Here is a 27667-nt window from a genome sequence, read left to right as displayed (position 1 = left end):
TCCTCCTGCCTGGACTGAGCTCCCATAAGCCCTTGCCACTAATGCTCAGAGTGCCAAGGCACTCTGGAGAAGCTGTGGGCGAGGCTTGCTAGTTTATAGGGAATTAAGAGTATTAAAAAAAAAAAAAAAAAATTGGTTTGATGAATGCCCTATAAACTAAATGAAAGAGGACACAATTATGCAATGAGTAAAAGATTATCTCGGATCCACTTTAAAAATTGAGGCAAAGTTACAGTAATTACTATTTTTAAAAAAATTGTAATTGCAGCAATTTTACCGCGATTCTAATGCAAGTCAATGGGAGAGGTTTTTTTTTTTTTTTAAACGCTAAGAAAGCTCTGATTGTCAGAAAAACTTTCTGAAAGTGCTCAGTGCATCTACAGCCTAAAAAAAGAAATAAATATGTACATCTCTATATCCCTCTCACTTAAGGTTCCCTATAAGTAGTCATTTAGGCTTAATATCCCCCCCCCCCCCCCCCCCACATAGAAATTCTTGGGACTTTTTTCTAGCAAGTTCATGCATGATCTTATTCCTAGCATTGGCTACCACTTTTAGAAACTAGCCCTTATTTTTCTCAATGCACTTACCAATCAAATTAGCCTCAGATGCACCACTTCGCCTTTTGGCACGAATAGTTTCAAAAGCATCAAGTTTCCGGCTCCTTCTGTGTGGTGTCTTCTTTGTGGTCAAAGACTTCCGTGGCTGTTTTGGTGTCCGTGTTGTCAGAACTTCTGTAACGTGTTCTGCCACCTGCGGTGGTGTAGTAATGTGTGAAATTGAAAATCGACCCTTGGTGTACGGGGTGGATGGAGACCGCTTTGAAGGAGTTAACACTGGTGACTTTTTGGCAGGTGTTGAGGGTGAAGATCTTGCAGGTGATTTCGTAGCTGGTGTTGCCATTTTAGCAGACTTCCTGGAAGAGGTCATGGATGGAGATCTGCCCGGAGAGGACAATTTAACAGGAGATTTCTTTGCAGGCGTTTTGGACGGCGATCTCACTGGTGACTTCTTGGCAGGTGTAGACAATTTAGCAGGGGACTCCTTGCCACCTGGCGTTTTGGATGGAGATCTGACTGGTGACTTCTTGGAGGGTGTGGACAACGTAGCAAGAGACTTTCTCCCTGGAGTTTTAGGAGACCTGACTGGTGTGGACAATTTAGCAGGAGACTTCTTACCACCAGGCGTTTTGGATGGAGATCTGACTGGTGACTTCTTGGCAGGTGTAGACAATTTAGCAGGGGACTCCTTACCACCTGGTGTTTTGGATGGAGATCTGACTGGTGACTTCTTGGAGGGTGTGGACAACGTAGCAAGAGACTTTCTCCCTGGAGTTTTAGGAGACCTGACTGGTGTGGACAATTTAGCAGGAGACTTCTTACCACCAGGCGTTTTGGATGGAGATCTGACTGGTGACTTCTTGGCAGGTGTAGACAATTTAGCAGGAGACCTGGAAGGAGACTTTGCTGGAGATTTCTTTGCTGCAACAGAACTAGAAGGAGACCTGGTGGATGAAGCTCTCTTGGCTGGTACTACTGATGTTACAGGCGACGTCTTAGCTGGCGTGGACAGTTTAGCAGGAGATTTCTTAGCAGGTGTAAATGATGGGGATTTTAATGGTGAAGCTTTGGCTGGTGTAGGAGATCTGGCCGAAGACCTAGTGGAAGGAGACGTTTTCACTGGAGCTGTAGGTGTTCCTGGAGATTTCTTGATTGGAGTCAGAGACACAGAACATACTGGTGATACTGGTGCCTTAGCCGGAGTGGTCACCTTCATTGGAGTAATGGGCTCAACTTTCAGAGGCGTTTTCTTTCCAGGAGTCTTGGACACAGATTTGACTGGCGATTTAGCAGACGGAGAATTTCTCAGTGGGGTTTTTACGGGAGTAATGGAAGGAATTTGGTTAGGCGATCTTCTGGGAGACAGTTTGGCAGGAGTTACTGAACTAGAGGAAGGTGATTTACTTGGAGACTTCTTGCCCACACCTGAAGACCTTCTACTTGGAGATCCAGCCAATGATTTAGGAGTCAATGCCTTCTCTGCCTTGGCTGCAGGAGATGTACTAGGCAAAGGACTCTTTGCTGCTCCAGGAGCTGAAACTCTCCTGGTCGGTGTAAGAGATACTAAAGGAGAGACCGCAGACTTGGCATGTTCAAGAACTTCCTAAAAAGTAAAAACAAAAATATAAACATCAACAAAACATGTACAAAAAAAAATGTTTTCCTAAAAGCATGCGCTTCTGTATAAACCCATTTACCGCTAGCACGGCCTGCTTTAAACCAAAGCTCTTCCTGATGACTACGCGAGGAGAGTTTATGGATAAACTTCTTCGAGCTGGAGTTGCTCCTTTCTTAAGGGGAGAATTTGGCGGCAGTCTTTTATCGAACAGTTCTGGACTTAGGTGACCGCCAAAGGAGACCCTCTTTCTTTTAAATGGCGGCTCTGGCAAGGAAAGCTCATCGCTCCTTCTCTTTTTTGGAGATGATCTTGTTCCAGGTCCTTAAAATTAAAAACATTAAAACCATGAGAAAAACAAACAGTAAAACCGTAACAGCCTGACTACACTATAAGCTTATGTCTGTCCGGAGGAAGGAATCTGCTAGAGACCAGTGTTTCTCAACATTTTATCGGTGTGTACCTCTTTTAAAACCCTGTAGTCACCAAGTACCCCCTAGCATAGTAAACATTATCACAAGTACCCCTTGACAAATAAATATTTAATCGTAGTACATTATAATTGGTTCTAAACCATTTCCAAGCCTTTACTATTGATTTTAATTGTCTTAAACACTAATTTGGGGTTGTTTAAAATAAGATTTATCATTTTCTAAAACTCTAAATTTGTTATTCTTGGTTAAGTATATCAAGCCCGAGTACCCCCTGAAACCGTTAGAAGTACCCCCTGGGGTACACGTACCACACGTTGAGAACCTAGGTGCTAGACTGATTGCAGCCTGGTTCGTGTTAGGCACTAGAGTACCGCTAGGACATAAATGGGAGGTTCTCTTTATCTGAAGGACAACTGCCAAGTGAAGCTGTCATTTTATTTAGAGATCTTGGTTGTGCTCACAGAATCAGTGAAAGCACAGTTAGTCCGGATTAAAAAGCAGCAGAGTGGTCCATATAAAAGCATTCAAGCTGGTATTCTGTGCATCTCATGGACCATCTCTGAAGCCCACTAAAAATAAAAAACTACCCGGCTACAGGAAAGTGTGACTGTGCCCCAGAAGCTGAACGTTGCTCCTCCTACTCCTGCAGTGACACTGCTCCCAACCCACCTTCCTATTTACTGTATACACTCGACTATAAGTCTAGGAATTTAGGTCAGACTCACTAAATAAAAGTAAAGGGGTCGACTTATACACAAGTCACGAGCAACACTGAGTAATGTGTGCACTATTAGTGACATTCCCAATTGCAGCAATTTACCCAGCGGTGAGTGACTTTCTTGATAAAGGAAATGCCAAGAAAACACAGGTCTGAACAATTAAACAAAGGAAAGGGGCAGGTGAAAAAAAAAATACTGGGCTGCAGGAAGGGGGGTGAATAACTGCTCCACTTGGGGGGCCTGGGGGAGTTATTTGCTGCACTTAAGGGACAGGAGGGGTTATTGGCTGCAATACTGTATACAGTGCTGTCATTAACCTCTACTGGTTCCCAAATGCAGCCTTTAATTGTTCCTGATCCCCCCAAAAAGCCATTAACTTTGCTGGGAAGATGTATACTTCAGTCAATAATTCCAGCTTAGGAGGGTCAAATATTGGAGACGGCTTATACACGGGGTCGACTTATATTCGAGGATATACGGTACACTCAGGGAAGTAGTAAAGTTCCTTCTTGCAGTTGAATCGGAGGTTTGCTTTCACTGTGGGCTCCAGGCAAGAAAGGGGTGGTGCTCCCGGGATGAAGGTAAGGAAATTCAGGAAAGCTTTACAAGCACTTCACTGTGCACAATTTACAAGTTAATTTTCACTTTAGGTACATTTTATTCTAACTCCTGTATATACACAAAAGGTATCATTAGGAAGAGCCAGAGGATGTCTTATCTACTCACACCTTTAGAACCAGGCTTGTAGACAAGCAAAAACCCTAGACAGAAAAGCCTTATATTGGGCATGATTCAAAGCTTTTTCACTTTTTCTATGTTACTTTAAGGCTGCTTTCACAGTGGGACGTTACAGGCGCCCGTTAGAGAAGCCTGTAACGCAGCCCAACTCACAGTAATGAAAAATCAATGAGCTGTTCACAGTGCCCACGTTGCGTTACATTGTAACGCTGCACGTTCTGGGAAAGTGCAGCATGCTGTGTGTTATAATGGGCTTTAGCTGCGTTAGACTGTTTGCACATGCTCAGAAAGGGGAGAGTCCGCTATTGTTCCTAGCCACATGGCTAATTATTATTCACTGCACCATAGTGTTGTCCAGATCATGAACGATTCGGATCTTTGATCCGGACCACCACAATGAAGGATTCTGTTCACAATCCAGATCACCACAATGAAGGATTCTGTTCACAGTGGATGGCTGGAAGAAAGGAACTGCAGCTTCTGTGCACAAGCACAATCTTCCTGCTGCATCTCTCCCTTCCCCATTAGCACCCTCAATGTGCCCTCATTCTCCTGCACCTCTCTCTGCTGCACCCCTGCTTCCCTAGTAAAAGGATTCAAAGATTCAGATCTTTTCAATGATCCGATTGGAATCATCCGAATCAATGAAAAGATCCGGACTTCCCAGGATAGAACGTAAAGGTGCACCAACAGACGCATAACGCGGCTCAATCCGACGTCCAACTTCAACACCACCATGCGTTGTGTTAGGGGCACATTATGCGACCTCAACGGCCCCTAAAACGCAACGTCTTGGTGTGAAAGAGGCCTAAGTTCACAAAGCGCAAAATATACCGTAATATAACGTCAGAAAATTAAAATGAAGTTAAACAACTTTGAGTGATAATTTTGCTTGTAAAATGTGCTGAAAGGTTATTTTTATTAAATAAGGAGCCAAGTCATTTATGAGAGGTTTTGTGAATAGAGCCCATTGTAATTTACAAAACTTACCTTTAACAGTTTCCTTAACATTTTTTCCTGCTGAAACAGACTTAGGACTCGCTTTGGGCTGTTCCTTCGATCCACTTCGTCTGGCCGTTGGGGATTTAATTGGCTGTGGTGAATTCCCTTGGCTTTGAAGCGCTGCTACCGGAGAGAGTGATGGTCGGCCTCTTCTGGGGCTAGATTTAGCCGGAGAGGGTGAACGAGGAGGGGGCGTCTGGGTTTTCTCAGCACTTCCGGATCTTCTGGGGGACCGTTTGTCTGGGGTGACAACTGGAGCTGCTTGTTCTTGAGGAACTGCCTGTGGAGATACTTTGCCAGAGCTTCTCCGAGGAGTCTGGATGTGGTTCTGGACAACCTCAGGTGCAGAGCCGTTCACTGTAGGGCTCTTCGCGTTCACAGCACTACTTTCCTTCTGTTTAATCAGAGAGCTTCTGCGCCCTCTTGGACTTTTGGAAAGTTCCCCAGCCCGGTCAGCAGACAGCGACCTCGGCGTCACACTTACGTCTTTGCTGTGAACTGCAGAGCTGTCGCTTGACTGACTTCTTCTGGAGTCTCGTCTGGTTGAGGCAGGAGACTGGGAAACTGCTACGGTCAGAATTTTCTTAGTGGTCACGTTTTTTGGGGAGTTTTCCTTTACTGGAGTGTGGCCATTCTTGGTTTTTCGAGATTTCAACCCACTTTTATACATTTCATAGAGATCACCGAAAGGATCGCTGCTTTTTTCGGATGAGGTTGCCTGCAGCGATCGCCGCACGTGAGTTGCTTTGATAATGTGGCCTTCAGATTTTCTGTGACCTTTGCCACCAACGATATTTTCTATCTTTACAGTTTCATCTATAAAACAAAAAGGAGGGTTTTTAATCATAGGATTAAACACCGATGCTTTCTAACAAATTCTAGTAGAACGCAATAAAATAAAAAAAATAATATTCTTACTTGTGTCTGCGGATTGCTTACTGGTAAAGACCTGGGAGCGGGAAAAAAAAAAAAAAAGTTACTAAAGACACTTAACAGTATATAGGTCAATTTCTTAAAGGATACCAAAGGTGACATACGTGTATGTACAGTGCCTAGCACACATAACTATGCTGTGTTCCTTTTTTTCTCTGACTGAAAGAGTTAAATACCAAGTATGTAGGTGGCTGACTCAGACAGGAAGTGACTACAGTGTGACCCTCACTGATAAGAAATTCCAACTATAAGGGCTGGTGCACACCAGAGCGGTTCTGGAGTTTTTACAAACGCTAGCTGTTTGAAGACTGCTTGGGTAATGTATTTCAATGGGATGGTGCACACCAGAGCAATTCGTTTTTTCCCACAAACTTTGGGGGCTGCAGCATTTTTTAGATTTCTGAGGCGTTTCTGCCTCAATGTTTAATGTTTAGGAAAGTGGAAAACCGCTCTGAAAAAACACTAGTTTAGAGCGGTTTTCCAGGCGTTTTTGTTACAGAAGCAGTTCAGTTACAGCTTTACTGTAACAATATATGAAATCTGCTACACAAACGCTCCCAAAAAAAAAAAAAAAAAAAAAAAAAAAAAAAAAAAAAAAAAAAAAAAAAAGCTAGGCATATTTAGAAAACTCTAAAAATGCCTAGAATCGCTGAAAATCTGCTTCAAAAACCTCTAGCATATTGCAGATCTGCTAGATATTTATGGTGTGCACTGGCCCCAAAACACTGTCCTAGCAGAAAATGGCTTCTGAGGGCCGGAAAGAGATAAAAAGGGAGAATAGTTCATAGATTTTTAGCTCTAGCATACTTTAACCTCCCCGGCGTTCTATTGAGATCACCAGGGAAGCTGCGGGAGGTTTTTCTTTTAATTAAAAAAAAAAAAACTATTTCATGCAGCCAACTGAAAGTTGGCTGCATGAAAGCCCACTAGAGGGCGCTCCGGAGGCGTTCTTCCGATCGCCCAGAACAAACAAGGAAGGCCGCAATGAGCAGCCTTCCTTGTTTGGCTTTCCTCGTCGCCATGGCGACGAGCGGAGTGACATCATGGACGTCAGCCGCCTCCGATCCAGCCCTTAGCGCTGGCCGGAACTGATTGGTCCGGCTGCGCAGGGCTCGGGCGGCTGGGGGGACCCTCTTTCGCCGCTGCTCGCCGCAGAGCAGCAGCGATCAGGCAGCACACGCGGCTGGCAAAGTGCCGGCTGCGTGTGCTGCTTTTCATTTGAGGAAAATCGGCCCAGCAGGGCCTGAGCGGCAGCCTCCGGCGGTGATGGACGAGCTGAGCTCGTCCATACCGCTCAGGAGGTTAAAGGGAACCTAAACTGAGAAGGATGTGGATGTTTCCTTATAAAATACCAGTTGCCTGACTCTCCTGCTGATCCTGTGTCTAATACGTTCAGCCACAGCCCCTGAACAAGCATGCAGATCAGGTGCTCTGACTGAAGTCAGACTGGATTAGCTTCATGCTTGTTTCAGGTGTGTGATTCAGCCACTACTACAGCTAAAGATCAGCAGGACAGCCAGGCAACTGGTGTTTAAAAGGAAACATCCATATCCCTCTCAGTTTAGGTTCACTTTAATGAATGTGTCATTGAGCAAAAAAACAGGAGAGGGGAGAAAAAAACCACATCTTTTAAAGTGAAACTTAAGTAAACGATAAAAAATGAGATTTACTCACCTTGGGCTTCCCTCAGCCGCCAGCAGCCGATCGGTGCCCTTCGCAGCCGCGCTCTGACGCTCCAGGACCCGCCGGCGAACACTTCCGGTTTGGCCGTTACTGGCCGACAGGCATGGGAACGCGAGTGATTCTTCACGTTCCCAGCCTGTATATCGCCCCCCTATGCTGCTATTGCGGCCAGCTGTTCGCCGGCGGGTCCTGGAGCGTCAGAGCGGGGCTGCGAGGGCACAGATCGGCTGCTGGGGGCTGAGGGAAGCCCCAGGTGAGTAAATCTCAATTTTTATCGTTGCTTAAGTTTCACTTTAAAGCGGATCCGAGGTGAAAAACTAACTATAACAAGTAACTTGTCTTTGTATCTTATCTAAAATTTAGATGGTTTACACAGTAAATCTAGCTGCATACAGCTTAAACAATATATGAACATTTCTTCCTATGACACAATGAGAGCTGCCATGTTAGGCTTGCAATCATTACACAGGTAATTAGCTATGCATCTCCACACCTCAACCTGTGATAACGCCACGCCCCTCTCCTCCCCTTGTCTCTGAAATCCTGTGAGCTGGGGAGAATGGCAAAGAAGAGACAGGAGGGGAGGGGAAATAGGGGTGACAGGAGGGGGAAGGTGGCAGAGGGCCCCGCAAAGGGAGGGGAGGATGGCAGAAAGGTGAAAGGTGGCAGAGAGGGGGGGTCAGCAGGCAAGGAAAGGGTGGCAGAGTGAGGTGGTAGTAGAGGAGGGGAGAGTAGATGAGAAATTCTAGCAACATGCTGAAGGTGATGGGAGAGAGTGGAAAAGTGGTGACAGGCTGCAGCATGGTGAGGGTGAGGAAAGGGTCATTCAGGGTGGGGAGGGGGTTGTGAGAATCTGGATGGGGAAGCAATAAAAGCTGGAGGGATAGTGGGGGCTGCAGCTAAAGTACCACCTGACATCCAATCCTCCAGCTCCAGGCAGTGCGGCTGCTATACAAATTCTTCCCTATCCCTCCCTCACCATGGCCCCCCTCTGCCTGTGTGCATCAGAGCGCAGCGTCTCTTATCAGCGCTGCTCCTGGACGTTCGCTCTGTGTTGAAGCCGTGCAGGCAGAAATTATGGTACACCGTCCAGCCAGCAGCTCTCACCACTTCCTATTCTCTGCATGTCGCGTTTACACAGACATGCAGAGAGCTGCTGGCTGGACGGTGTACCATAATTTCTGCCTGCACGGCTTCAACACGTCCAGGGAATGTCCAGGAGCAGCGCTGGTAAGAGACACGCTGTGCTCTGATACACACACAGGCAGAAGAGGGGGGCCATGGTGAGGGAGGGATGGGAGCAAAGGTGATGGAGACTACACGCTGCGCTCTGACACGAGGGGGGTCCATGGTGAGTGATGGAGGAGTGAGGTCGGACCCCCCTCCCTGCATCCTCACTACACTCTGTGTCCGGGTGTCACTCCTCCTAGAATCACCACTGACTGTGCTGCTCACGCTAGTATCGCGAGAGTTCAGCAGCTCCAGACTTGAATCACCGCCTCTGCCTCCTCCTGCCTATAATTAGATCCCATGACCCTTTGCATCCCAGGACAGAACGCCGCGGTGTTAGATGCGCTGGGGGGCGTGGCTTAATATTTTTATAAGGTTTTTATTGTGAAATATATTTTAAAAAAAAAAAACGCTATTTAAAGGGTTTAACGCCCCCAAAATATGTCCACCAGCACAAAAATGCGGACATCCTTACTTGGTCTCGGATCCACTTTAAGTAAATTTAACCATTTCTGCCGTGGTGCCGCACTACAGTGCCCCCGTGCTGTCTCCCGGTAGCCCTGGGATCAGTGTCCCCAGCACAAACACACATTGTGATAGGGACAAGATTTAAATTGTGTCATAACCGAGACAAAGGGGCAAATAAAATACATAGGTTTTAATTATGGTAGCATGTATCATTTTAAAGCTATAATGGCCGAAAACAGAATTAATTTCCATTTTTTCCCCCTTATCAATCTTAAGAATTATTTTTTTTATTAATGCATTTTAACAAAGTGTACCACCCAAAGAAAACCTAATTAGTGGCAGAAAAAAACGATATAGATCAATAAATTGTGATAAGTAGTGATAAAGTTATTAGCGAATGAATGGGAGGTGAAAACTGCTGATGCATCAGGTAAAAAAAATCCCCCCGGGCTGAAATGGTTAAATATAAAACAAAACTGGAATATCTTAAGTCATTTTTAGGAGAATGAGGAGGGAAGCGTCTGATCTTCCAGAAACTTCCCATGCCCTCCATTTCCCAGTTGCCACACGCAGGACACATGAAATATATCCAATGAGCTTGTCAGATGTTATTCTACCCGCAGTGTAAGCGTGCCGGCACAGTATCCCAGAGCCGCTCCTCCACTGTGTACTTGCGCAGGTGCAGCATGACTGCGGTAGTGCAAGATGATATGTGCTGTTGTGAACTGCAAGGAAGCCAGGCAGTAGTCTTGAGGACATGGGAAGCCTCTAAATGATCCAGAGACTTCTTTGTAGGCAAGTATCCTAAGTTAGAATCCGCCTCAAGCGCTCTGTAAAACTTATGCAGCATCTATTCATGTTCTACTGCAGTCCAGCTACTTTGACTATTTGTATCTGGTATTAGCTTTGAATTTAAAAAAAGGACAACTGAAGTGAGAAGAATACAGAGGCTGCCATAATTTCTTTTTAACAATAACAGTGGCATGGCAGTCCTGATCTGCAGAAATGGCTGACCACCACCAGAAACAAGCATGCAGCTAAATCTTGTCTGATTTCACAAAGCCAGAAACATCTGATCTGCATAGGCTTGTTCAGGGTCTATGGCAGATGAACAGCAGGATAGCCAGGCAACTGGTATACAAATATAGCAGCCTCCATATCCATCTCGTTACAGTTGACCCTTCATACAGTATTTCATAAACAAAGCTTACCTTAAAAGTGTCGGAGTCGAGTCCTGCAGATCGCCGTCTTCCTTGTGACTGTGGCTTCTCGAACCTGAAATCAGAATGATGACTCAGTCCTCACTTATAATTTAGATGAGAATTTGGGGTTTGCACATTTCTGAAGGCATTAGATCAACATGTAGGTACATCACAGGCTTACATGTTACACATGGACCCCAGGGGGTAACAATGTTTTGCCCAGCGGCATGTACTGTACTATAAATACTGGAGGGGAGTATAGCATTGCTAGACTACAAGGCAATTGCACCCCCCCCCCCCCATAAATCTGCAGCTGAAAGCTTGCGCCTAACGATTTGATGGGTGCAGGAAAGGAGGGAATCCAGCACAAACAGATTGGTAAGTGGAATGCTCGCGACAATAATTTCAGCTGTTGGGTTGAATACCTGTAAACACCTCAACTACAGCTGCACAATAAAGGAACTGTTCTGTTCAAGGGGCAGAATGCATCAAAGGTTATTGCAACTAACTTTCACGTTACAGTCAGAGATTCTGCCATACTCAGCGTTTGGCCTCACATACTGGTTTATATCACATGGAAATAATTGTGGCAACAGCAAGTGTACACAAGCCAGGCAAAAGTGCTAACCACTGTCACCAAGACATGTTTCTGTCCAGCAATCTTCTGTATACTATGTAGAGTTAACCTTTTGATGACCGCTCCATGCCAATTGGTGCGTACCCGGCGGCAGCCCCAAGACCACCTAACGCCGATCAAAGTGCAGTCCTGGGGCGGAGTTTGCAGGGGATCGTGTGCATTGCCCGCCCCGTAATCAGTCTCCCTGCGGCAATCGCCGCTAGGAGACTGTTAAAGTGAATGTTTACCGGATTAAAAAAGAAAAAAAGTCAGATACTCACCTAAGGAGAGGGAAGGCTCGGTCCTAATGAGCCTTCCCCCTTTCCCGGTCCCGCGCAGGGTCCACCATGACAGTATTCAACTAGTTTGGTCAAATACTGCCCCTTCCGCATGCCTTTGGGAGCTTTCGGAAGCCTTCGGGAGCACTCGGGCTCCCGATGACGCGGCCGCTCCACACTACGCATGCGCGAGCGCCCTCTATCATGCACTCGCGCGTACGTAGTATGGAGCGGCCCGTCTTCGGAAGCCCGAGTGCTCCCGAAGTCCCTGCGGCAGCGGACGCGAACAGGGGAGCCAGCGCAGCACCGAGGGCACCGGGAGAGGAGAGGCTCATTAGGACCAAGCCTTCCCTCTCCTTAGGTGAGTATCTGACTCTTTTTTTAAACGGTACCCATTGGCTTTAAACGGCGAAACCTGCAGTCCTCAAGTGGTTAATGGTGGTTGCAGTTACAATTTGGGTTTAGAATGGTTTTCATGTGTGCAGTGTTTTTGACTATAGCTCTGTTCTACAACAGGGGAGAGAAAGTGTTTTAAGGAAAATTGCCATGCCAGAAACTTACCTAAAAGAACGATCAATAATAGTGATTAGATCTCCATGCTTGAGACGAACAGCTTGTTTAAGAGGAGTCCCATTCAACTGAGTTGGGTTTACTGTGCTTAAGTTGGTTATAAAAACCTAAATGGTAAAAAACAAAAAGTAAAATGTTGGCATCACCTGGAATTATCCTTTAAATGTGAATGTCTGAGCTAAAACCTGGCCTGCTGACAAAAAAAAAATTCTATTTTGCTAAAAATTTGCAATAAGCATTTTTTAATCGGTGCTTCAGTAATGTTTTTGGAACCTGAGGTTATTAAAAATTACCTTTGTGGTTTCAGTCTCAAGTCAGTGATGGGCTGCTAAAACTGACCTTAAAGTGAACATTAAAGAGACTAACAAAAAAAAAAAAGTTCCACTGGGGGGTACTCACCTTGGCAGGGGGAAGCCTCTGGATTCCAATGAGGCTTCCCAGTCGTCCTCTGTCGCACGGCGGTCTCGCTGCAGCCCACGGAACGTACATCCGAGAATTTGTCAGGCTGTGCAATAGTTACCTTTTCTGGCTCCAGCGGGTGCGCTGCTCGGATATAGCAGATTTCTGTTGGGTCCGCTCTACTGCACATGCGCATTGCGCAGTAGAGCGGACCAACACCGATCGGTATTGCCGCCTATTTCCAAGTGGAGAGCCGATACTGCGCCTGCTCTGGAGCCGGGAAGGTAAATATTTAGATGCCCGCTGTTCGGAGGGGCACAGCGAGGCCGCCATGGGAGACAGGAGGATGGGGAAGCCGCAATTGGATCCGGCAGATTCCCCAACCCGAGGCGAGTACCGCCCAGGGGAATTTTTTTTTTTAGTTAGTTTGTAGAAGTGGGGTTAATTAGTCACGTTTTACTAACCTGGGGCTTTTCCCAGCCCCTGGAAGTCTTGCAGGGCCTCCCCAAAAGCTCACCAACAGGACAAGCCACAGAACACTGCACACCGGTTGCCGGAAGCGTTCTGCGCACGCATGGTTTTAAGAACTGCACATGCAAAGAATGCTCCTGATCATAAAAAGCACACACACAGGGCTGGTAAATTGGATTACTAAAGGGTACCGGAAAGACGCCCCAAGAAGAAAAAAAACCTTCACCCTACATAAGGTTCACTTGAGTCCATTACGCTCCAACAGACAATACCGCATAGCAAAGCAATACAATTGGGGTTTTCAAAGAGGGCGTCGAGTTTTAATTTGCAGATTGGATGTCCAGGAACCAAGGGAAAAATCGTTCGAGTGATCAGAAATTCCAATCGGAAGAAAAATCGTTTACTACACCACCAACGAACCAATCTTTGTTTCCTATCACAACTAATCAAGAAAATCCAAATTTTGGTTTGACAAAGATTTTTTTTTCCGCTCATAATCGATTGTACCCATCAACTGAGATTATTTTCAACCAATTCAATCAGAATTTCTGATCGCGCAAAAGATTTTTCACTAGAAATTGGACCATTAGTGGCCACCTTAAGATTGTGTGAATGACGAAACAATTGTTCCACTATCTTTCACGATATCTACAGAATGTGATGTGACAGGCAATGCAGTAAACAGTAGGATTGATAAACAATGTAGATTGTGTGACGAGCACTGTAGACTTCAGACACATTGAAGTTTGGTTATAGCTCTGTACACAGCTGACTACGAAAGTTTACCTGCCAATGATCAGGAAGGTAATTTGAAACGCATGCTTTAAAGAGAACCTGTACTGAGCAAAATTATTTAAAATAAACACATGAGGTAACTTCAAATGAACATTACGTAGTTACCTTGCCATCAGTTCCTCTCAGAAGCTCACCATTTTCTTCTTACAGTGATCCCTTCCAGTTCTGACAACATTTTGTCAGAACTGAAATATATCAGTTGCTGTCAGTTATATATCAGTTGCTGTCGGTTAGAGCTGAGAGGAGAACTGATGTGGCCATGTTTCCCTATGGCTCAAGTGGGCGTTGTTACAGTTTAACAGTGTGCTGACCAGGAAGCTGTTATGGGTAATAGCCATTTTCAAAATGGAGGACGGAGAATTCCAATGATCACAGTGGACAAACAGGGTGAAGGAGAGGAAAAATAGATTGAGGCGTAGACTACACAGGAGGTAAGTATGACTTGTGTATGTTTATGTTGTCTTTTAATTTTCAGTACAGGTTTTCTTTAAGTTATGGAATGACATTTTTGGTAAACTACAGGCACACAGACCATTTCCTGCGTTGTCAGCTGTCTCCAACAATAGTCTATTCAGGTGTTTTGGCAGCTCCCTATTCTACACACTAAGGTGTTTGCATAGGACAACAAAAAAAGTTTCCCTGGAGGGTACTCACCTCAGGTAGGGGAAGCCTCCAGATCCTATCGAGGCATCCCTTGTCCTCCCGTGTCCCACGGCCGTCTCTCCGAACAGCAGGATGTAAATATTTACCTTCCCGGCTCCAGCACAGGATCTACGCTTGGAAATAGCTGATAGCCGTCGGCCCGCTCACTACTCTCCTGCGTAGTAGAGCGGACCCAACAGAGATCGGCTATTTCCGCCTATCTCCGTGCTGAGAGCCACAACAGCGCCCCCGCTGGAGCCAGGGAAGGTAAATATTTCAAAGCCTTGTCAAGCCAGGATTGCGGGACGCTTCGGGGGAGCCAGCTCTGGATTGCTTGCAGCTACAGGGATGGGGGAAGCCTCTTTGGGACCCTGAGGTTTCCCCCTCCAGAGGAAAGTACACCCCAGGGGAACTTTTTGTTACAGAGTCTCTTTAACACTGACTAATGGCCAGCTTCCTTATTTCTAACTGGCTTCAAAGGCAATGCATAACTTTTCATATGAGTATTTTGGAGACAGCAGACAATGTCTTCCACATAAGTTCTATTTGCTAAGATTTCTACCCTGTCCTGTATATGTCACACCTCAGTATATCATTACAGTCATTACATGATCTAGTTTGAGCTTTATGCAGAAGAATGGGCTGGCATGAAGCCAGGACAGTTACCTCTCCATTTCCCTTGACTTCCACTTTACAGTGCTCTTTGGAGACGTGTGGCAGCTGAATACGAATATCGCATTCGGACTTCCTGAAAAGGAAACAACAAACATTAGTATCCTACACTTTGCTAAGGGATCAGTTTACCAAAAAGGCGATGTTTGATGTGGCTCAACAAAGCTTGAAACAGATGGGATTATGCACACCACTGGGAGGGGAACAGTTTCTTCAGCCAACAGTCAAAATGTATTTTATGTTAAAACTACATGGCAAAAACAACAACAAGTATTTTCACGGACGCAGGGTGCTAAATACGTGACGCCTCCCTAAATACTAACATGCACTAGTGAAAGATATGGAGGCTGCAATGTTTCTTTTTTTAAAATATTTATGGCCCAACTGTCCTGCTGATCCTTTGCCTCCAATGATTTAAGCCACTGAACCAGAAGGATGCAGAGCAAGTGATCTAATGATTGATCACGTTTGTTTCAGGAGCCTGGTTCAGACACAAAACAGCATGACGGCCAGGCAACTGGCATGGTTAAAGCGGAATATAACCCTGCATTTCAACTTTGCTCTAAAACATTTACAGCATATTATATGCAACCAGCATTGGAAGGGTTACACACAGAGCTTTAAAGTTCCGTGGAGAGAACTGCTCCCCACAGCCGAAGTTTAAATACATTTAAGTAAACACAAAGTAACAAGTGAGGAATGCAACTCACTGTGTCCGGGAGCTCCTGCACAGTGTGTCACATACCACACTTGTTACATTGTGTTTACTTAAATGTATCGATCTAAACTTCGGCTGCGGCAGCATTTCTCTCCACGGAACTTTAAAGCTCTGTGTGTAACCCTTCCAATGCTGGTCTAGTAAAAAAAAAAAAAGCGGGTTGCATATAATATGCTGTAAATAATGTTTTAGAGCAAAGTTGAAATGCAGGGTTATATTCCGCTTTAAAGGGACTCCGAGCACCTCTCATGGGCATGCCTTTAATCCAGACGACTTCCAACAAAGCCGTGCTATGACCCCTCTGGAGGAGCCTCTTGCAATGGCCATGCGTCACTTCCTCTTCATTCAGTGATGCACTTCTCTAACAGAGAAGACAGACGTGACCCGGAAGTTATAACATATCCAAGATGGCAGCCGCTATTTTTAAATTAAAATCGACCAAAAACTATTTGGTGTAGAATGGCGTTTCAGGCATCAAATGAAAGAGGAGAGCTCAAGCTCCAGAAACGTACTTTGCAGTACTGGTCGGTGTCATAAAGGCATACCCACGAGAGGTGCTCGGAGTCCCTTTAAAAGGGTAGTAAATATGGCAGCCTCCATGTCCTGCTCCCTTTAGCACATCTAAGGCCCCGTTCACATCACAAACGCGGATGGCGATGCGTGCGGAACCTAACGCATGCGAACGCACGCCATCCGCGTTTGTGTGCGTTGCGTGGCTGATCCCATCATTGAAAAGTAAATGGGACAGCCACGAGTGCAGCATGCGTTCCCAGACCGCACAGGTCCAGAACGCATGCAGTGTGAACATCAGACAGTGCACTCTATGCACTGTCTGATGTCGTGCGTGTTGGCCACCTGCACGCGTTTCCAAAACGCGGCTGGAAACGCGAGCAGTGTGAACGGGGCCTTAAGGTAACTATCAGAAGTGCAGTGCAGATGCTTTGGAATGCAATGGAGAGGAGGATTCATAGCTCGACTTTCAGCAACGCGAGTTCCATGACTTTCAAAAGTTTCTGAGGCTGACCTGATGATGGTGGAACTCTGATTACTGGAAGACGTAGAACCTCGACAGCAGTGCCAAGAGTTCTGCATTTCATATTCCTGCAGCACTCAACTTTATGCACCGCAACGGGAAAACACTTAGAAGAATAAAATGCTTACCTTCCAAACAAGCATGCAGTTGCAGTCAGTGGAAAATGTGTTCCATCAGCACCATTCCTTTTTATCACAACGATTTCCCCGTGGAGAGGCATCTTTAAAATCTTACCTATAGAACGAGATACACATCTGTGTCAACACTAAATCTGGAGGAACCCTCAGCACCCTGGCTGGATGGTTTAATGGTTAAGGGCTATGCCTCTGACACAGGAGACCAGGGTTCGAATCTCGGCTCTGCCTGTTCAGTAAGCCAGCAGCTATTCAGTAGGAGACCTTAGGCAAGTCTCCCTAACACTGCTACTGCCTATAGAGCGCGCCCTAGTGGCTGCAGCTCTGGCGCTTTGAGTCCGCCAGGAGAAAAGCGCAATATAAATGTTATTTGTCTTGTCTAGCACAAGCAGTCACTGAATAGCAACTTACAAAGCAAACTGTTTACTACACACAGCAGAATATACAGTTTAGAAGACAGCAAGAGCAATCTGCAAGCAATTATTCTCAAATTTGCCTCTTATTAAATGAACTCTTGCACAGGACACAAGGAAAACAGAGAAATGCACCCTGTGTGTGGAGAGAAGAGCCAGTAATTACCCCTCAACTGTAAGTAATCACAAGTGTAATTTAATCTCTTGGTTGTGTCATACAGGGTGGAAATCTAACCATATGGTCAACTTTAAGGCTCATACACGTCGGATTTTTCCAAACGACCGGTCGTTTAGACGTCAAACCGGGCGTGTGTACAGTCGGTCGTTCAGCTGCAAATGCTGGTTTTGATGGATCCGCCTCCGCGCTAGTGACATGCACCTTGTCGCCAGCACGCTGTTTACCTATGTGGTCTCCGTCACTCTCCTGCCTCCTCTATATCGCCACTCCCTGTCCCTTCCCTCCAATCAGTGGGAGGGAAACGGCAATATAGAGGAGGCGGGGGGCGGCAATGACAGGCACCACATAGGTAAACAGCGTGCAGCCGACAAGGTGCATCTCACTAGCGCTGCGGATTTTATTTTTATTACAGGGGACAGCAGAGCGTAGGGATGGGGGGGGGGGTGCCTGAGGGCACACTATACGGCAACAGAGGCGGGTGATAGTGTGCACAACCAGCCTCTGTGCTCTACTAACATTAAATCCCACCTCAGGTTCTTTTTAAGGAACCAGTTACCAGCGCTGCAGAAGGCTGAGGACGTCAGCTAGAAGCGATCGGAGCAGATGGGACTGGAGGAAACCCCAGCTATGTAAAAATCTTTCCTTTTCCTCATGCGCAGAACACCCCTGGACACGTGCAGTAGTGCACAACTTAGAGACTCTGAGGGTACATTTCCATTGGTGCGGTGCGATTACAGTGCGGAAACCACATGTGCGATTTTGCATGCGGATGCGGTTTTCTATGCGTTGTGGCCAAGCGTTTTTAACTATGTCAATGCTGGTGTGCTTTTTACATTGTTTTTACGCAAAAACGCATGCGTTTTTCCTAATTACATTGTATGCGATTCGCACACCGCTTTGTGGTGTACGAATTCTGATGGCTCTGCCGTGCAGATTTTTTCTGCACAGAAAACCGCTAAGAAATCCTGACAAGTGGAAACAGTCCCATCCACTTATTGGTTATGCGAATCTGCATGCAGGAAACGCATGCAGATTCGCTCTAGTGGAAACGAGCCATGAAGCCACTACAAAAAAAAAAATATGTTTTTACCTTTTCTTTTAAGGATCATTGCCAGACAAACCACCGCATCCCCATGGCAAGACCAGGGGTATATACCCCCCAAATCTCCTGTGCAAAATCTACAGCTTTCCTGGCTGTGGATTTTGCTGCCCAGGGAGGCAGAGCTTTCAGCTGCAGCTCTGCCTCCATTCCCATCAATCCAAAGCGGATCTCCGCCTCTCAGTGAAAGAAGACAGAGGGGCGGGGAGAGGCGCCAATCAAAGGGGATTGATGCGACGAGAGGGAGAGCTACAGCCGAGAGCTCTGCCTCAATCAGGAACCGCTCACAAGACATTGCCCCAGGGATCTGGGGTTATAGAACCCTCGTTTTGCCGTAGGGATGCAGCGGTTTATTAACAATGATCCTTAAAAGAAATAAAAAAGGTAAAAACTGATCTTTATAGTGGCCTCAGTATCTCTTTAACCAAGTAGTGAGCTTCACTGGGCCACACCGTGGATTAAAAAGAGGACAGCAAGGGACCTACAAGACTACGGGAGCTGGAAGGGGACACTATTTACAACTCTGGTACCCTTTAACTGTACCAAGCCCACATAGCCCCTAAATCCTAGGTTCTCAACGTGTGGTACGCATACCCCAGGGGGTACTTCTGTTGGTTCAAGGGGGTACTCTGGTTTGTTGTACTTAACCAAAAATAAATTTAGAGTTGTAGAAAAAAAATCTTATTTAAAAACACCAAATTAGTATTTTAGCTAATTAAAAGCAATTGTAAATGCTTGGAAAGTGTGTAGAACCAATTAATATGTACTATGATTAAATATATATTTGTCAAGGGCTCCTTGTGCTAATGTTTACTATGCTAGGGGGGTACTTGGTGAGTACAGGGTTTTAAAATGGGTACATACCAATACAATGTTGAAACACTGCCCTAAATCAGGGGTTGTCAGACTGGGTGCCTCAGAATTCATAGCCATCCTTTGGGAATTCCCATCAGGTAATGCAACCAAACTAATAAAATGGGTGGGTCAGTGGCTACTTGAAGGGGGGGTGGTGGGTTAAGTGGCCAAATAAGCATCACTATGATGAGCTTGCTGAGTAGTCTGCAACTCTGGGTGTTTCTAGTCCTACTCCATGCCATGCACTGATGAGAATCAACCAATCCAAAACAGTCTGCATGCATGTTGGATTACTTGGAGGGGGTGGGGAATGGTGCCTAGTAAGCACTAAGCATCGCTAGCTACTTGGAAGGGGTGCTGCCTAAAAGGGCATTCCGGTAGTTTGCGTCAAGGGGCACATTGGGAGCAGAAAAAGAAAACCCTACACAAAGCAATCAAGGCTCCCTCACCCAAAAAGTTTGAGAATCACTGCCCTAAACTAATCACCTGGGTTATGCTTCATATTGAGAGCCTAAATTTTAAAGTATAGATTAGAATGTCAAACCTAGAATATAATTAAATGAGCAGTTACAAGCTGGGAAAGTATGCTGCTGTAGGCTAAACACATGGCAAGGACAAGCATGTGACCAACAAGGCCCTGTCCACGTCAAACAAGTGCTGACAAAGTGTACAGGAGCCTTATCTGCAGGCATGCATACGGCAAGCTCTTCTGTATCCAGCTAAGCTGTTACCAATGCCTTGTCTGACAGAACAACTACCAACAGACATTCAACAAGTATGAATCTTCTACAGGGAACTTACAGTCTTTGCTGCCTGGTAAATATACTTTATAAGCCAGGACATTTCCGCTGTGACAAAAGCAAGCCATCTCTGTCCTAAACCAAATGTCTTGTGAAAATGCAGAAGTTTAATACTCATCCCTGAACTTTTTAGGCTATTTCGAATCAATCATTTTCAAATGAGCTTCAAGGAATTAGGCATTTTTACAAAAAACTGTCTTACTCACCTGGTGACTTTCTCCAGCCCCTCGCAGCCGACTGTCCTACGCTGTCACCTCCATTCTCCAACGCACGGTGCAGAGGATGACCGCGGGGTTGTTCTTACTGCGCCTGCGTCATGCGCCTCTGTCAATCATGGCCACCTGCACAGTAAGCTGCAGATAATGTGGCCGTGATTGACAGGCGCTTGCCTCAGGCGCAGTAAGGGCGACCTCGCGGTCGTCCTCTGCACCGTGCGGCAACAGCGGCGGAGAGCGGAGGTGACCGCGTGGGACAGTCGGCTGCAAAGGGCTGGAGAAAGCCCCAGGTGAGTAAAGCAGATTTTTGTAAAAATGCCTGATTCCTTTAAGTACAGTAAAACCTGAGTTATCTTAGAACTCAGTTAACCAGAAGTCTCAAGCAAACAAAAAACAAATTCTGGTCTTGCATGATGCATACATCTACTTTTACACTTTTCACAGTAATAAACCTGTTACGTAGTCTGTCCTTTGCCCTAATTTGTTTTAATTACTGTATTTTAACATAAATACTGAATTAATGGTACGTTTACAGAAGGGCTGTGGAGTCGGAGAGTCGGAGTCATGGAGTCGGGCAATTTTGGGTGCCTGGAGTCGGGAAAAATGCACCGACTCCTAATGAAATTGTAACTAATTAAAATAGAAAATATGATAAAATGTTCTATTTCTCAGATAATAGTCATTAAAAATAATGTATATATACAGTAATAGCTGTGCTTAGTCTACAAAAATGAAATAAACCAATCAAAATTAGTTACTTGTGCTGCTTCAATAAAGCAGTCCCCGTATTTTTAAAGTCAGATATACATATCTGATTGTGACTGTATATATGATGTGTACACAGGAATCTCTTATATATACAAAATAACATCTATGCTGTAAATATAAAGCCTGATGTGTAGCTGTGTCACTAATAGAGATGGTCAACGAGATGGAAATAATTCTGCACTGATGCTGATTTATGCAAATGTATGCACTCCCTTTGCTGATGAAATCAAATAATTTGAGGTTATTAAAATTTGGTTTGGTGACTACAAATTAAAGGGAAACTGAGACGGGTGAAAAGTAAAGTTTTATACATACCTGGGGCTTCCTCCAGCCCCCTTCAGGCTAATCAGTCCCTCACTGTCTTCCACCACCCGGATCTTCTGCTATGAGTCCTGGTAATTCAGCCAGTCAGCGCTGTCCGGCCGCATGCCGCTCCCACAGCCAGGAACATTCTGCACCTGCGCAATAGTGCTGCACAGGTGTAGTATGCTCCTGGCGGCGGAGTGTGTGCATGCGCACTACGCCCGACTGGCTCAAGTACCTGGACTCATAGCAGAAGATCCAGGTGGTGGAGGAGGACATACAGGGACTGATTATCCTGAAGGCGCCTGGAGGAAGCCCCAGGTATGTATAAAACTTTAATTTCATCTGTCTCAGGTTTACTTTGTTACACAGTAGTACTATACTCTACATATGCACTCCCCACAGAGCTGCAGGGAATCCACTGAGAATGCTGTGCACATTGAACACAGAGGTGTTGTCTGTTTACAATCTCCTCATTCCCCTGCAGAGTACCTGCACATCATTCTTACATGTTCCCACACTTACATTGCCTAGGGCCTGATAGATGTTCTTTGTTCCGGTTTGTACCTTTTACAAGTACTCTTACCAAGGACTAGTTTTAGTCTAAAGGGAATAAATATAGTAGTCTACATATCCTTCTCACTTCAGTTGTCTTGTAAAATTCCTAAGCGTTGGCAGTTAAGAGACGAATTTCATGTTACATACTTTTAATCAACAAAATTGTAATATGCAAATTAGAGGAGTCGTGGAATCGGAGTCGGTGGAATCCTAAACTGAGGAGTCGGAGGATTTTTGGACCGACTCCACAGCCCTGGTTTACAGTGTAGGGTATAGTAATGTTTTTTTTAGCTAGGCCTGTTTTTGACATTGACCCCCCAGCAACCAGAAACTACACTTCTGATCCCTGTTGGTGCTGATAATGGGGGTTTTACTGTATTCCCTTGCAGGAGAAGAGCTGTAACTTTCTGCTATGATGCAGGTGAGTTCAACACCATGGACAGCGTAAGCAGTCATTACAGGCTACCACCAGCATGTGTAATATTGGTACTTGTTCTGCAGCTTGCTTTTCTTCTATATTACAAACCGTTATCTACAGCTCATAACTTTTCCTTTGGGTTAGTTCAACAGAACCAAAGCATACGGCCCAGTCAGTAAACACAAAGCAAATGTAAAGTGACAACTAATACCAGGACTCTCAATACATTAAACATTCATTACTAAATATACAGAATCTGTACAAGTTATAACTCAGGCTATATTTGCAAGTTCCTTACCCAATGTTATCAGACTCGGAAAATAAACTTAAAAAGCCTTCCATGCAGCAACAAAACATTTAGTCCATGTATATACTGAGCTTGCATCCCTTTAATTATCACCATTAGAACTGCCAGCAACATGGATGATAAAGGCAATAAGAACTTTATAAAGGACACAGCAAGCACTGAAAGCCAAGCATCACAAAGGATGAGTCAGTGAAGCGTCAGTGCCAGCTATGCCAGTGTCACAATGCTGCAACAACCAACCCTGGTACTGGCCAGCTACAACTCTGCATCAAACGTGACTTTGGAAGCAGGTCAATAGTTTGTCTTTTCCCATATGGAGCACCAACTTGCTAAAAGTCAACCACATGAGAGCATGTGGGGTCTTAGCAATGCAGTCATTCTATACACCTCTGGCCTTATTGATTGTCAAATGCAGGTATTTCGTCAGATAACCCTGCCTTTCCCTGCACCAGTGTTCTCCCCAGGCCCTTTTAGCCGGGTGCTCCACCCAGCTGTCATCAGCTCATCTCCTCTGCATTCTGTCACATCGCCCCACCGGCTACTTTTTCATGCCACCCGGCTGCAAAACATTTCTGGGGAGAACACTGTGCATTGTCAGCTCATACACAGTACACAAACTGAAGATCTGGCAAAACACCATATAGACTGCCCAGTTTTCCTATTTTGTGGATACCCATAGAACAAAAACCCAGCATGCCACCACCCACTCCTGAGCACAGTAAAACCACATTTGGCTCTAAGGACACCGTATGTTCTAAAGTGATTCAAGATACACCAGTGTATGGCATGTGCCAGTATAGGCCTGTCAAGGCACCCTATATAACACCAATGGCCCTGTGCAAAACATGCTCCCCAGCACTGGGAGCAGTACCCACCACAAATAGCTCGGATATTTACCTGTCCCAACAAACCTATTGTCAAGGTGCAATAATGAAAATGGCACCAAAGTATATTATAGCTCTGTATTCATAAAAAGCAGATGTACTTCATATGCTCCTCACAGTCTGTAGAACCCTATACACCACCCCGTGCTACCCAGAAGTGCCATATAAACTCCCATGGTAGAAACATGCTGAGTGTCCCATGCCAACAGCTCAAAATAGCCTGCCAACACATACTGCCAAATCTACCCCTGTAATACACCAGAGCAAAGGTGATCCCATATACCAGCATCCAGAGGATTGTATATGCATCCTAGATGTGACTGTCTCACAATTACCCTGCAAGCCCTAATATACTAGACCAAACGCATGTCCAGTGCCAGAAATGCACTATATACCTCAATATATGAGCAGTGCAAGCAAATAACGCTCAGTAGATACCCTGTATGCACAGCACATACTGATAAACAGATGCTCCACAAGGCACTGTCAGTAACCCGATATGTCCCAGAATTGGAGGTATCCAATAATACCATATACAAAACACAAGAGTTGGCCCAGTGTCACCAACACATCCTGTACCATCAAAAGTATTCTATATGCTCTGTGCAAGCCACCAATTACCATATCGCAAAGTTCTGGCATACAAATCGTCAATTAGACACATAATTTCAGCTTGTGAAATTAAATTGTGATGGAAAACTATCAAAATCTACATGAAGCTATTTTGGTTCGTCAGATTTTCAAAAAAATTTTTTAAAACAACGTGGCATACAAATGTGTCAATGTATACTCAATATGTCACCTATATGTATAGTAATCAAAGCCTTTCATATAGAGCACATGCTATAATGTTACCAGTGATTTGCATTAAAGTGGCCACATGATAAAATAATATGATCCCTTTTACAGCAATTTGATAAAACAATTAGTTGTACAGAAAAAATTAAATTTAAAAAAATTGTGTGGCCATCTTAACCCTTACACACAACAGCACCATAGCTACCCTAAATAACCCCTATGCAAAACCCCAAATGTACACCATAGAGCACCCACACACACATGCATCAGTTACCCTACATACACCCCCAGGCCATAGTTACCCGACATGCCCCAACATAGGTACCTTAGAAATACACCCAACAGCCTACTCTCCACATAAGTGCTCCAATATTATTATTTGCATCCATGCAGTGCTCAGGATATGCCCTGTCTATACTTCAGCTCTACAGCCATCCTACACACCATATGTCCTAGGTTCTCAACACATGCGCACTCCCGGGGTACTTGAGTTGGTTTTAAGGGGAACTTGAACCGGTCATCAAACTATTATGGTGAACTTTGATTAAACATTATGCATTGGCTATAAACAAGCCTTACGTTTTTGTTACAAGCATAAAAGCACTTTAAAAGTATACAATCAGTCCTCCAAATTAATGTGCGTGTGGGAGAACGCTCCTGGTGACGTCAGCGGGAGCAAGGACGCGGCCACGCAGGCGCAGTAGTTTTCCCAACTTTAAAGTCGAAAATTCCAGAAGTGAACCTGCGGCAGGCACATCGGTGAAGTGGCTGCGTGGGCACAGGACATCTGCGGGGGACCATTAGATGCCCCAGGTAAATTCAACTCTCCCCCCCCCCCCATCCTTTAAGTTGCAACAATGTCAAGAACCCCTGCCATATGCCATCAAGTACCCTATAAAAACCTGTGTATACCCTTGCCCATATAAACACCAGTGCTCAAGATTTGTCCTAAGAATACCCCACAACTATAGCCATCCTATGCACCATATGGTGCCATTAAGTACCCCATAGAATCCCCTATTACCCCCACAGTGCTCAGGATAGCTCCTGTAGGACCCACACAGCTCTCAGAATATATGCCAGCAACAATGGATGCCTTATGCACCCCATGCCACTCAGAGGTCCCTGGCTACAGCTTGTCATGGGCTACAGAAGAAAGTTGTTACAGTTGACCCTAACAACCAACCCAAATCCTATTTATTACCTAGTAACCAAACCCGTGACTGGTTGCTGCTGGCAACAGCTTCACTCTCACATGCCCTTTGAGTTTTCTCACTAGTAGACTGGCACCCCAGTGTCAGAGGATCCCTGTGCACCCCCCCCCCCCAATAGGATCCCCCATTACCCCACAGAGCTCAGGATCTGTCCTGTAGGACCCACACAGCCCTCAGAATCCATGCCAGCCACAATGGGTGCCTTATGGGCCCCCCAATAGATGTCCCTGGCTCATTATGGGCTACAGACAGAAAGTTGTAACAGTTGGCCCTAGCAACCAACCCAAATCCTATTTTTTTACCTAGCAACCAAACCCGTGCCTGGTTGCTCCTGGCAACAGCTTCACTCTCGCGCGCCCTATGAGTTTTCTCGCTAGTAGACTGGCGCCCCAGTGTCAGAGGAGCCCCCCGCACGCTCATCCAGCCGAAAGCCCGCCAATTCCCCCAGCAACCCCGTAGCAGAGGTCAGTGGGCCCGAACCCCCCTCAGCAGCGCCGAAACTGACCTTAGCGGGGAGACGCTTCCTCTTCTAGCCGAGGCGGAGCGGTGAGATCACCCCTCCAACACCCGGACACTGGAGCCCCGCAGTCCGTTATGGGCAACTCGGCGCCTCGGAAGCCGACCCCACTGCGCAGGCGCCGCACGCCGACCCACGTATCCCTCCGCCGCGTCACTCACCAGCTGACGTCCGTCCCGCGAAGAAGCCTCGAAAAGGCTCCGAACACCCCGCTCTGCTTCACTTTCGGCTCTGAAGACCGCCCGGTCACCCGCCGCGGCTGCTAAACCCGAACCCGCGGGACTATTTCCTGCCGCGCACGGATACCTCGGAGAGACGTAGAGTTTTAAAAGTGTTCGAAAAACAGCGCGAAGGCTGGTGATTGGGCGCCCCGGATCACGTGATGGAGACGCGCTGCCAATGAAGAGAGTGGGTGGGCGGGGCCGAGGGAGGGAAAAAGAGCGCGCAGTTTCCCCCCTCCCCAAACAAAAGACGACGAGAGAGGGAAGAAGGTTTTCATTATGGCGGCAAAACAGTCCCATAGAAACGCATTGAGGGACAGGTGTGCGGGCACGCTGCCCCCCGCTGCACCAATAGAGCTGCATTATGAGGCCAGCAGCATGCAATACACCACAAGCGCTGCGCTGAGGAGAATAGCCGCATGCCCAAGGACGTTACTGCCTGACAAATGTCTTTAAAGGGACAGTATCCGTTAAATGCCACTAGTTTCACCATTTTTTTTTAAGATTGGAATTTACACACATTTGTGTAATTCATTATTCTGTTTTAAAGAGAACCCGAGGTGTGTTTAAAGAATGTTATCTGCATGCAGAGGCTGGATCTGCCTATACAGCCCAGCCTCTGTTGCTATCCCAAACCCCACTAAGGTCCCCCTGCACTCTGCAATCCCTCATAAATCACAGCCATGCTGTGAGGCTGTGTTTACATCTGTAGTGTCAGTCTCAGCTGCTCCCCCGCCTCCTGCATAGCTCTGGTCCCTGCCCCCCTCCCTTCCCTCCAATCAGGGAGGGAAGGGATGCAGGCGGGGACTGGAGTTCTGCAGGAGGCGGGGAGAGCAGCAGACTGACACTATAGAGATAAACACAGCCAGCTCTGACAAGCTGTTTGTCAGCAGCGTGGCTGTGATTTATGAGGGATTGCAGAGTGCAGGGGGATCTTAGGGGGGTTTGGGATAGCAACAGAGGCTGGGCTGTATAGGCAGATCCAGCCTCTGTATGCAGATAATATTCTTCAAACCCACCTCGGGTTCTCTTTAAATTCAACTTGGAGCCACAACTCCAAAAAGAAACGGAGGACTTAAATTGTACACAATAGGAACAGAGGCGCCAGAAGTATAAAAGTATTTAAAATCAGAGGAGGCAGTGGTGGACTTGCCTCTTCCAAGCAGACACAAGTAAAAGCTGATGTAATCTAATCTCAACATAAATG

At 45.9% G+C, this 27667-nt stretch overlaps 1 protein-coding gene across 5 annotated transcripts in view; it reads right to left on the bottom strand.

Moving 5' to 3' along the window:
- Positions 1–26471, bottom strand: part of MKI67 (marker of proliferation Ki-67) — a 66695-nt gene extending 40224 nt beyond the window's left edge. For 4 of the 5 annotated variants that reach the window (XM_068257535.1, XM_068257538.1, XM_068257539.1 and 1 more), the window contains exons 1-9: positions 26228–26337; positions 16907–17012; positions 15022–15103; positions 12040–12155; positions 10594–10657; positions 5987–6017; positions 5057–5884; positions 2258–2499; positions 591–2163 (exon numbers count right to left, since the gene is read on the bottom strand). In XM_068257535.1, coding sequence (XP_068113636.1) covers positions 591–2163; positions 2258–2499; positions 5057–5884; positions 5987–6017; positions 10594–10657; positions 12040–12155; positions 15022–15103; positions 16907–16998 — 3028 coding nt within the window. In that variant the 5' untranslated portion in view covers positions 16999–17012; positions 26228–26337. Of the gene's footprint in view, positions 1–590; positions 2164–2257; positions 2500–5056; positions 5885–5986; positions 6018–10593; positions 10658–12039; positions 12156–15021; positions 15104–16906; positions 17013–26227; positions 26338–26400 lie in introns of those variants that run through there. The other variant, XM_068257536.1, reaches the window with a different exon arrangement.
- Between the last annotated feature and the right edge of the window lie 1196 nt (positions 26472–27667).

This window comes from Hyperolius riggenbachi, chromosome 10 (genome assembly GCF_040937935.1).
Source record: "Hyperolius riggenbachi isolate aHypRig1 chromosome 10, aHypRig1.pri, whole genome shotgun sequence".
Taxonomy (NCBI): domain Eukaryota; kingdom Metazoa; phylum Chordata; class Amphibia; order Anura; family Hyperoliidae; genus Hyperolius; species Hyperolius riggenbachi.
Note: the sequence above shows the minus strand (reverse complement) of the source record. Positions and strands in the feature narration are given on the sequence as shown.